Raw genomic sequence first — 12,038 nt, forward strand, 5'->3', positions numbered from 1 at the left:
TTTCAGAGGAAAACTGACAGAAGACAAAGGAGGCTGTGAATATACTTTTTTTTGTTATTGGGATCCTATCTAAAAAACACAAACAGTTACATGGACGGGAATTGAAGGGAAGGTGAAATAGCTATTTCCTCACCTTTCCTGCAACTCTTTCTCTCCAAGGCTTGCGGCTTTGTCGATGGCTGATTTATCCAGTTCCAATGGAGCAACAGGAGAAGGTGGAAATTCATCTGTGGTGGCTGTCATAGGAACAGAACTCCATTCAGGAAGTTGAGGTGGAGGTGGAAACAGAGGGGACGCACGCTTGGATTCAGTGATGGCAGGATGAGGCTCCGTCTCTTGGATAAAAACGTCGTCATCATCTTCTTCCCGATTGAACGGTGGAGGGGTCATCTGTAGGTAGGACTCCGAGATGTGGAGTGAGAGTCCTCCGTGGCCAGGAAGAGTTTCTGGTTCAGAAGAAGAGCTGTTCTGTGAGGGAAGGCTTTGCCACCGTTGGAAGACCTTCTGTCCAGATATCTGAGGAGATACAGAGTTCTTTGGGATGTTGTCATCTTTGACCAAATGAACCCATTTGGCATTAGCTACGGGGTGTCTTTGAGGCACAGTAGCCTTCCATTTCCAAGGGTCTTCTTCTGTAGAATCTTTGAGAAGACACTCACCATTGTCCAGAATCTCGGTTTGAATTTTACTACTATCTGCCCTGTCCAGTCTGGGCTGCCATCTTGTTTCTTGCGCATCCCCAACAGCCTGACAATTTACAAGAGCTGGTGTGGAATTCCCAGAATTAGTTGTTGAGGGCCGACCTGACCTGGAATGAATAACCATTGGGGAGCTTTGCTTAGGATCAAAACAAGGATTATTTGTATCCACCGGCAGTGGGGCAAATGCTGACATCCTACTGTGATGTTTGAGAAGATCCGGGGCTTTCAGGATGTTGTTCATTGGTGATGAAGTACTGATGCTTTCGCTGCTATGCTGTGGGTGGGGATAGTAGCACATGAATGCTGTTTTTTCCATCTGACTTCTCTCTTGACTGCTGAACAGACAAGGACAGGGTGTAAAAATAGCATTTAGAAAGAGACAGTAAATCAAACTGGCATGTCAATTTAATTTGACTACAGAGTCAAGACTTCTGTGATTTAAAACACAAACAAAACCCAAACCCTCCAAGCACAATTCCAGCTATGAAAATAAAATTCCAAACCGATAAAGAAAATCTGCATATATTCCCACTGCAATATCTGTGTCTTTGAGATTTGGCACTTTTATTTTTTTATCAAGGTTTTGGAGGCGATGGGTTAAAAATATGCATGAGAAATTGATTACGTGTGCATGGAAGTACATAAAGCACCAAGCAACTTTAACCTGTTGAAACTCCATCTTGGTTCCTTCAGGCCTCTGAGCCTTTAACCAACATGGTTTTATTTCAGTGTTGTCTTTCATGAAAAGGACTGCTAACATGCTCTCTCTTCCATTTGTGAATCCTATGAAGATGCGTCCACTTAGACTAAAAAGGGTTAACTTTCTAAACCGTGCTGCTCACGCTAACCCTCCCCCTTCCCCCCTCACCTTGCCACTGCGCTGGAAAGGGCCTCTGAGAAAGGCCACGCCCCTTGCGCAGTGGCTTCTGGGGCGTTCCCCTCCTTTGAAAGCCCTGCAGAAGCCAGTTGCCTTGGCTGCCTGCTTCTGCGGGGCTTTCAAAAGTGCCTCGTCCCCCTGCCTTGCTGGGAAGCAAGGTGCCTTTGAAAGCCCCGCAGAAGCCAGTTGCCTTGGCTGCCTGCTTCTGCGGGGCTTTCAAAAGCGCCAGTCGATGAAAAAAGTAGGTCAAGGGACTTAAGTCTCCCCACTTGCTTAATTGTCACAGTGGACAACTATGCAGGTAGGTTAAGCCTGTGATTCTTTGTGCCAAATAGTGTTGTATGCAGAACTGTTGCCACTGATTCCAAGTTGATCTGTGCACCTGTCTGTCACTTATCAGCCCCTATTATGCAGAATTGAGTTCAGCCTTTTGGCCCGGCCCTCCACAATATTTTCTGTTTCTTATGCGGCCCCATGGAAAAAATAATTGCCCACCCCTGTTCTAAAGGACCAGTGAAGGGGATTTCATCCAAGGGATCCTGAAAATCTGTGAACGTTCTGAGCAGTAGCAGTACCACCGTCTTTTTTGACTTTTGCTAATTGGTACCTTCAGAGGCACGGCTGCTCCTTCCAAGATTCACATCTGAATATATATATTCGTTTGCATATTCAATTTGCCAGTTTTTCCATGTGTGAAGAGATTGCATGCTGGGAGACATTTTCAGAGAGTGAGCATCCTATCTGCAGCAGTTGGGCAGTTTAACTAAAGTCTCATACAGAGGAGGTAGGGCTAGAAGCTCTTTCAATGTATGCGTGAAGTTATGTCAGTGGAGATGGTTTAATATTCTGCTAGAACTTGGCACTGATCAACTTTAACTACATACCAAAGAGTCACTTTGTGCACTGTGTAATGTAACAAACTTGGGCTTCGGACAAGTTTATTTGCTTTTGCTTACTCCTTTGGAACTATAGGCAACGCTGCCAGTGTTAACCATATTAGGCTATTATTTTATGGTTAACCGTGATTTGGACAGTATTGATTTTTTTATCAGATGAATATATGTCCTATATATAGGAGCAGCAGTGGCGTAGGAGGTTAAGAGCTTGTGTATCTAAGCTGGAGGAACCGGGTTTGATTCCCAGCTCCGCCGCCTGAGCTGTGGAGGCTTATCTGGGGAATTCAGATTAGCCTGTACACTCCCACACACGCCAGCTGGGTGACCTTGGGCTAGTCACAGCTTCTTGGAGCTCTCTCAGCCCCACCTACCTCACAGGGTGCTTGTTGTGAGGGGGGAAGGGCAAGGAGATTGTAAGCCCCTTTGAGTCTCCTACAGGAGAGAAAGGGGGGATATAAATCCAAACTCTTCTTCTTCTTCTTCTATTTGCTAAAGCTGATCATCGAGAAATGTTTACTTCTCAATAAAATGAAAGACATTTTTTTAACATCTTGGCTCTGTGTGCTTCGTGTTAGCCAAATCAGAATCCGCGCAGTGGCAAGTAGTTCCTCTTGCTGTACACTACTTAATTGTCCCATTTTTGAAAACTCTGTTTAACCATTCTGAAAATAAAAGCTTTCTGCCAGACAAATAACATGCATAAATTGCCAATGCAGTAACAACATTCCAAAGATTTTAAGATGCCAGGAAGAACTCAGGAATGTTTGCTTTGGCAGTAGTGTATATTACTTTAATAGCTCACTTCCTGCTGCTTTTTTTACACCCTGCCCCGTTGTCCTATTTCTGTGTGGATTATATTAGACAGAAGACTTATGAAAACCTGATTCACTAGGAGGAGACACACAAGATAGGGTGTTGTGGGTTTTCCAGGTTGTATGGCTGTGTTCCAGTAGAATTTTCTCCTAACGTTTCGCCTGCATCTGTGGCTGGCATCTTCAGCGGATCACAGCCGCAGAACCCGGAAAACCCACAACACCCTAGTGATTCTGGCCGTGAAAGCCTTCGACAATACACACACAAGATACTTTCCTGGGGGCTTTCCCCACTTACCTTCTGCTGCGCGCTACTCCAGGAAAGTATGGCTGGGAGTCCATGACACTCTACTTTGCAAGAAGGCAACCACGCATACGCCCCGACACTAGATCTTGCACCACCCTCAGCCTTGAAATAATTTTACAAGAAAGCTGAAGAAACGGCACCTTTTGATGATCCCGCACAGAGGGGAACCCCAAGAGCACGCCAGGAATGACACACGCTGAGGGGGCGCGAGAGTGGCACGCAGCAGAAGGTGAGTGGGGAAAGCCCCCTGGATATAAGGACTGTCTGTGCCTCTGTGCTCTGACTGCTAACTGCTGTTGTGAAGTTTACTGTGATGCTCTGCAAAGAAAGTATGATTTTTAAAAGTGCAGAATGCTCTGCCGCCATTGTTGTTTTCATTCACAGTGAGGCATAGAGATCTAGGAACAGGAGAAGCCACCTGATTGGCTACCACCTCCTGCATTCTGATTGGCCAAGTAACCACATGATGCAGAAAGAGGGAGATTAAACTCCTTGTTAAAGCAAGCGGAGAGGCTTTTGATTTGAATAATTTGTGCTGATAAGAATTGTTGGTCTTAATGGAGGAAAAGCTAAACTCTAAGGGGAGTGGATCAGCCAAAGAGAGTAACCGATTCTACTGATTATAAAATTGCAATGTGAAGACTCGCTTATAGGCAGACACCTTACAGTAGGCAGGAAAGGGTTTACCTATGAGAACCCAAGCTGGGGCCTATAAAAACCAGGATAAAAACTGCTTCCGGAGAGAGGAGGGTTCTAGTGAACCAGTGGCTCTGTGGTATTAGGATTTGCTTTGGTTTACCTCAATAGAGAGCTTATGTTTTACTTTTGAGGGTTTTACTGAACTGGGAGGGCTGTGTGGGGGTACTGAGTAAACATACCTAACCTATGTTGGGACCCTGTATATGAATAGCCATAAGCCAGAACATCTAAGCAAAGGAACTGTACAATCTGTCAAAAGCAATCTCTAAGAGCAACATCTAAAGCTGAACTATATGAATGCATTTGCAGTGCTGTGCTGAAGAAACCAAAAAACTGTATGTCTCTGCGCCAAGCTCTCTTGTGAACAGTGCTTGGAATTCAGAAGGTCCCAGGTTCAATCCTGGCAACTCCAGTTAGAAAGATGAGATAAGAAGTGATGTAAAAGGTCTCAGCCTGAAGCCCTGGAGAGTAGCAGCCAGACTAAATAGACAGCACTGACCTCAGTCTGATTCAGTTCAAGACAGCTTGAGGTCTGTCTTGATCTACTTTGTGTTGATTAAAAAACTGTGCCTTCCTACCTCAATTTTCACTAGGTTCTTGTTAAAAAATACCGGCATGTATATAGGGTTGAGTGAAATATGGTCTTGTTTAAAAATTTATACAGAAGCTGTTTTTTTATAGACTGGCCATTTTCATCCAGAAAGAACTATAGTTGCTGCTTTGAAAATCCTTTTTCCTTGTATATGGAACAGGATCTCAAGAAGCGTTTTAACACACACTGGGAAACAAAAGGCAAAGTTACATACAGGTAGTATCAGCATCCACCACATAGAAAGGATCTTTCACAAAATGGCTGAACTCGGCTCTGTCTCCTACCAGCAACTCCTTAAGGAGGAAAAAAAAAAGAAAGGTTAAAGACAAGGAGTAAACTATGAGCAGTCTACAGGCGACACCTTTGGAGGGGAGGCACACAAAATACTTCACAAATACTAGAGCAGCAGTGGCGTAGTGGCTAAGAGCAGGTGCACTCTGATCTGGAGGAACCAGGTTTGATTCCCAGCTCCGCTGCTTGAGTTGTGGAGGCTTATCTGGGGAATTCAGATTAGCCTGTGCACTCCCACACACGCCAGCTGGGTGACCTTGGGCTACTCACAGCTTTTCGGAGCTCTCTCAGCCCCACCCACCTCACAGGGTGTTTGTTTTGAGGGGGGAAGGGCAAGGAGATTGTAAGCCCCTTTGAATCTCCTACAGGAGAGAAGGGGGGGGGGATATAAATCCAAACTCTTCTTCTTCTAGAGAAGGTTAGATCCAAACAGCTTTTCTGCTGCCGAAAAAGGAAGGTGATGTCCCCTTGGACCACTGAGAAAAGCTCATAGGACCTGCATTGAGAAAAGCAATCTGGGATATAGGCTGGATCCAACCCATCATGGGGAAGACTACAGTCTCAATTTCATGCCTACACTATTTGAAAATATTTATTTAAATATATTTATATCCTGTTATTTATTTATTTATTTATTTATTTATTTATTTATTTATTTATTTATTTATTTATTAATTAATTAAATTTATAGGCCGCCTCATCCCCGAAGGGCTCAAGGCGGCTCACAACATAACTGTTTCCAGAACAGTAAATCAATATAACATAAAAAACTAACTCATTAAAATTCAGCAGCAATTAAAACAATAAATACAGATTAAACAACAAAGGTTGTGTAAACACACACACACAGGCGCCCGGTCTAAAGGCCAAAGGAGAAGGGAGGAGAGGCAGGGCCCAGGATGGAATCAGGGCCCTGGGATGGAAAAAAAGGCAACAGTTCGGTTTCAGTGGGGGCAATAGAAGAACCATAGCCAGCCCCTCAAAAGCCGGTGGAATAGCTCCGTCTTACAGGCCCTGCGGAATTCACCAAGGTCCCGCAGGGCCGGACAGCTGGAGGTAGAGCATTCCACCAGGCAGGGGCCAGAGCCGTAAAGGCCCTGGCCTGGGTTGAGGCCAGCCGCATCGTCGCAGGGCCAGGGATCACCAGCAGTTCTGCCACAGTTGATCGAAGCGGCCTATGTGGGACATAAGGGGTGATGCGGTCCCGTAGGTATGAGGGCCCCATGCTGCGTAAGGCCTTAAAGGTCAATACCAACACCTTGAAAACGATCATCTAGTCATGACTCCTAAAGTCCCAGTGATTTCAACAGAATCTGCAGACATACGACTAACCGCAGGGTCACAGCCCTGACATAACTCTATCTGACCATCCACTGCTGCAAACAAAACTCCGGGCTAGACAGAACTTGCTCTGAATCCAGCACAGCATTTCGGATGGGTTCACTTTCTCACCACTTCCTTCTGAAAACCTCAGCACACAGATGAACATTTCCAGATCCAAGACGTAAGACGATTTCTTGGACATCATCTGTAAAGTTAAATTTGTCTGGTGATTTTTAGAAATGTCTGGAGAAATGGCAGACAAATGAAGCCAAGCAAACATTTCCAAATGGGAAGAACCACACATCTGGAGGTCACAACCCTTGTTGAAGTTCTGAGATCCAAAGATTTTATTTCTGTTGTGGTTTGATTTGCTGTGTTGCTTGATACAGAGGAGGGGGTGGGGGGTGGTGGGGAGGAGCAGACACCAGTTTAAGCATCAATCTTGATTTATAGGCCAGACAGCCACAAGGCATTTTAGTAAGACAAGCTAAAATGGGAATCAGAAGAAGATGGAGAATGTGTGGCTGAAGACAGAAAGGCCAGCAATTCCACACAGCTATCAATTTCCTCAAATCTTTAAACAAATTCCTTTGGTGACACTGCAATGTAATTTATGTTCCATCTGCAGAGAACAGTACATACCCCAAGCAAACACTTTTACAAATATATGCTAAGCCAAGATCCAGGCAAGAGTGCAGATGAAACAAAAATAATGATTCGGCAGACCTGATATTTTTAAAAGAAAAATTATGCTATCTTGCTCTGTCTGCTATCCTCCTTCCGTCTTCTCCTCTTCCTCACCTTCTATCTTTAACAACTTTAACAACACCTTCTATTTTTATCAACTGGGATGATGAAGAAGAAGAGTTTGGATTTATACCTCACCTTTCTCTCCTGTAAGGAGTTTCCTGTAAGGAGACTCAAGGTTGCTTACAAGCTCCTTTCCCATCCTCTCCCCACAACAGACACCTTGTGAGGCAGGTGGGGCTGGGAGAGTTCTGAGAGAACTATGAGTAGCCCCAGGTCACCCAGCAGGAATGTAGGAGCACGAAAAAACTTCTGGTTCACCAGATAAGCCTCTGCTACTCATGTGGAGGAGTGGGGAATCACAACCAGTTCTCCAGATTAGAATCCACCTCCTCTTAACCACTATACCACGTTGGATACTTCATACCTTTCAACTAGACTGGTTCCCCTTCCCTGCTTTTTGTTACGAGTTAGGTACTGAGTTTCTCCCTAACAAGACTGCCAACATTTTACCTGGCAGCAGCTCTTGTGTCTTTAGCAACCACTGCATGTGCAGAAGTTTAGTTAGGGAAGTTTCTCTTGTCACTCTTACCCACATTCTCGAAAAAGTTTACCCATCTCCAACATACCTGTGAGCTAGTCTACCTTGGCTGACATTATATGAAGGAGGTCGAGAAGTAAGGAAACCAATAGCCATCTGTAAGTAGCACCAATGAATTATGTTTTTTCCTAATTTTACACCTGTTTGAAACATTTCTTTTTTGTGTGTGGGATTAAATCTACCTGAGAATTAGAGCCACTTTATCTAGTGTGGAACAGGAATTAGCAGTGTAGAAAGCAACCACGTTTCCCTGCCACCATGCAAATCTCATCCTACTATTCCTGCATGATTTCTAGCGCGGTACAGTGTAGTAGTCAGAGAACTGGACTTGGGGAGATCTGGGTTTGAATCTTTGCCTGAACCATGAAGCTCAGTATTAAATTGAAAGCCACTATTTATGAATATAGAAGGATTACTCTGCTGCAGAGTTATGGTAAAAGGTTCTGTAAACTTTACACAGGCAATTAGACAAACGATCAGTTCCTTAACGGTGGAAAATATCGATCCAGACTGCAGCAGGGCTGCAGTCCCATGTTGTGAATAAATCACACCAGGTAATTTTAAAGTAGTTGGGTTTGTGGCTCAGTGGTAGAGTCCATAATCGGAAAGGCAGCTAGTCCCAGATTCAGTGCACATTATATCCAGGTTTTGGAGTTCCTTGGAAATGCCCTGATTCCTTGGAAAGTCAACGCCGATCTAAACAGAGCAGCTTCACATGAATTCACAGCAGGGATGCAACTCCGGCACCGTGGGAGAGAGGAATAGCTGAAATCTCCCCTCCAAACCTGAGACAGGAGAGCCCTTCGGTAGTCTGGTGAAGAGATTCAAGCAAATGTTTCTGACATTTTGCCTCAGTTATCTGCTCTGCTGTTTGTTCTGTCCAGCTTTTAAAACATGCATTTGGTAGCTGTCATCCTGACAGAGCCTTGGGGAATGGTCGGTGCGCTCGTTTAAAGAAGGCAAGAGGAGAAAAAGCAAAAAATGCAACAGAACAACAAGGTTTCAAGTTGTTTCAAGAGGTTTCAAGGGAAAACCCACCACAACCAGAGGTTTCAAGTTGTTTGATTTGCACCTCTCGTGGGCAACTTGGCCAGAAGACATTTGGAACAAATGGCTTTCCAAAGTGTTACCATAAAGTACCTTCTGGTGATGATTGGGGGGGGGGGTTTCTCACAGAAGTCGTTTTAAGTCTTGTCCCCAAAAGGACTGACAGACAGAAGGTGGTCTGCTTCCAAAGAGGCTGTAAGAAAAGCACTTAAAGGTTGGATGCACCATTGAAACGGAAATATTCCAAGCCCACGTCTAATTTGAAGGCCAACATGGTGCATAGATACAGTCTTGGATTTGGAATGAACCAGAATCAAACTCCCACTGAGTCAAGAAACTCACTGGGTGACTCCAGACCAGTCATTTCTCTGCCTAACCCTGGGGTCTGCAACCTGCGGCTCTCCAGATGTGCATGGACTACAAATCCCATCAACCAATTGGCCACACTGGCAGGAGCTGATGGGATTTGTAGTCCATGCACATCTGAAGAGCTGCAGGTTGCAGACCCCTGGCCTAACCTAACCCACGGGGCTGTTATAAGAGGAAAATGGGATAGCCCTATGTCTGTTGCCATGACACAGGAGCCAAGCCAGTTGCCACGCTTAGGAGCAAAGGTAACAATAAAGAACCCTCATGATACCTGATCAGCAAACTTTGTGCAAAAGCAACTGAGACCTCCAAATGAGAGCTATGCAAAAACATACAATTGCCCTTCATTTAAAAAGGGTTTGAGCTTCAGTTTATTACTGTATCACAACAGCCATGATTAAAAGTCTTGTACATTCAGTGCACTCCAAACCTATCCTGTTAAAAGAAATGCTCCATGCGAACACAGGGAATCCCCGCCACACCCACACAGCATTCTCTAACATACAAGGATACAAGAAGAAGAGTTTGGATTTATACCCCACCTTTCTCTCCTGGAAGGAGACTCAAGGTGGCTTACAAGCTCCTTTCCCTACCTGTCCCCACAACAGACACTTTGTGAGGTAGGTGGGGCTGAGAGTGTTCTGTGACTAGCCCAAGGTCACCCAGCAGGAATGTAGGAGTGCAGAAACACATCTGGTTCACCCGATAAGCCTCTGCCACTCAGGTGGAGGAGTGGGGAATCAAACCCGGTTCTCCAGATTAGAATCCACCTGCTCTTAATCACTACACCACACTGGCTCTCAAAATGCCCACATACACAATTTCACATGTACAACACAGCATTCATGAGCATGTATCTGCGTTTCAGCACTCAATACTTTTAAGTAACAGGAGAACCTACAGATCAAAGAAGATATTCATAAAGCTTGTACCTACCTGGGATTTCTTATCGGCTGTAGGAGATGACCTGGATCGAACATGCACAGCAACAACTCGGTTATCCAATCTATCAAGCAAGTCCTCTGCTGATGCTGCTTTCCCAGGTTTCTTGGCGCGTGCAGTCTTTTTCTTCGGAACTTGGTTGTCACGGCACGTTTGGGTGCCTGCATCCAATTGATCTGTCTGAGTGCTCTTAGTCAGTGCCGGATTAGCTCTTGGATCCTGACGAGGGTCTATTTTTAACCAATTGGGGAAAGAGCTGCTGTTGCCGCTGTTCTTTTTGTTCTCAAACCCACTCAGGTCGAAGCAGCCCACGAGCCCAGGGGGGAGGGTAGTAGAGCCACGCCCGGTTCTGGAGGCCCGCTCTAGGGACTCCCTACGAGGATTCGAACTCAGGTCTTGAAGAGAATTCATGCTGGAAGAGGATGACAGAGATTGGTTCTCGGCAGCACCAGTTTGCAGGACCGGCGTCTGGGACCCCTCGTGAACAAGGCCGGCGTCCTGCGCGGCCGAAGAAGGGCGTTTCCCGGTTTTGCGTTCAATGTAATCCGCGAGGGCGTTTTGCTGCAGCTGCTTCAGCTCCGGTTTGGAAAGATTGATGGTGGAGCAAGCCTTGTTCTCCCTCTCGAAGATCTTGCGCCGGTCGGCCACTGTGTTCTCCGGGAAAACAAAATGGAGGGCCTTCTTCTGGAGAGAGAAGGGCGAGAGTTCCGTGTCGGACACACCCACTTCGTTCATTTTCTCTGGCTCAGAGTAAGACCTTTTCTTCTGCTCTGATTTCCATTAGGCTTTCTGCCCGCCATAATGGGGACGTGGGTAAGGGTCCGGGAAGACTTTCATATGCTGAAATCCTAGGCTGGTCTCTGTCGGAGTGATGCTGTGTCTCTCTTTCGGAGTATGCGGAGATGTGGCCATGCTCCTCATCCCAACGTGTGCTGAAGAGGGCCGGTGGGCACTCCTCTTGGGCTCATTTCCAAACGAAGGGCTGATGTTGAGGTCCTTGCGCCGGAAGGACGTGGCTCTCAGGACCCTTGACTGGGCATCTTTGATGCTGTTCCTGTAGGCCCTGTTAAAGGGGGTGTCCAATTGTAATCCGTTCAAGTCCTGGATGTTACTCTTCCATAAGATTTCCCTCTCGGACTTCTCTATCAACTGGAATGTGCTTCTGCTGCGCTGCAATTGCGGCATCTGTTTCTGAGGCTCGTTTTCAGAGAGCCCGCCATGGTAGACGCTCGGCCGCGTTGGCATCACCAGCATGGCAACTGTTGCTCCCTCCTGCTGCTCTGCGGGGTACCAGTTGCCCCTCTCTGGTTTGATGGCCCCTTTCTCAGTGGGATATTGCATACAGGGGCCCAATTCTGAGGTGGGACTATTGGCTAGCTTGCAGTGTTCCCCTGCCAACTGGTCTTGAGAATTACGCCTGTTTTGGATGTCCTCGGCGGTATTAAGGCAGGGCTTGTTTGACCCATAATTCTGACCGAAACTGTTCACGCTCAAACTCTGAGGCCTCTGGTTGCCCTGTTCACGCTGCTCTATCTTGCTGACCTTCTCCAGAACGGAACGGCAGGCCTTTCTGGATTCCATCCTTCCATTCTGGAAGCTTTGGGTGCTGCTAGAACTATGCCGGCGATTGCTGAAATCTGACATCTTTGGGTGCAACTGAGAGGAAGTGTCTGCGAGATTTCTGGGTTTGGCATCTACGCTGTGGATCCGCTTTGGGTAAGTATCCGCGCTTGTAGATCCACTTTTCGTGCTTTTTTTCAAAGAGCCTGCTAGTCTTTATTCTGCCGGCAATTTGGAACCCAAGCCAACACCAGCCCTCTCTCTGCTGGCCAGG

General features: G+C 46.1%; 1 protein-coding gene across 1 annotated transcript in view; it reads right to left on the reverse strand.

Annotated features, from left to right (window-relative positions):
* SHROOM3 (shroom family member 3) overlaps positions 1 to 12,038 on the reverse strand; it is a 228,812-nt gene that overhangs the window by 18,068 nt on the left and 198,706 nt on the right. The window contains 4 exon segments of the mRNA XM_048508765.1: positions 134 to 1,033; positions 3,581 to 3,590; positions 5,099 to 5,177; positions 10,199 to 11,914. Of these exon segments, the coding sequence (XP_048364722.1) occupies positions 134 to 1,033; positions 3,581 to 3,590; positions 5,099 to 5,177; positions 10,199 to 11,914 (2,705 nt within the window).

This window comes from Sphaerodactylus townsendi, linkage group LG10 (assembly GCF_021028975.2).
Source record: "Sphaerodactylus townsendi isolate TG3544 linkage group LG10, MPM_Stown_v2.3, whole genome shotgun sequence".
Taxonomy (NCBI): domain Eukaryota; kingdom Metazoa; phylum Chordata; class Lepidosauria; order Squamata; family Sphaerodactylidae; genus Sphaerodactylus; species Sphaerodactylus townsendi.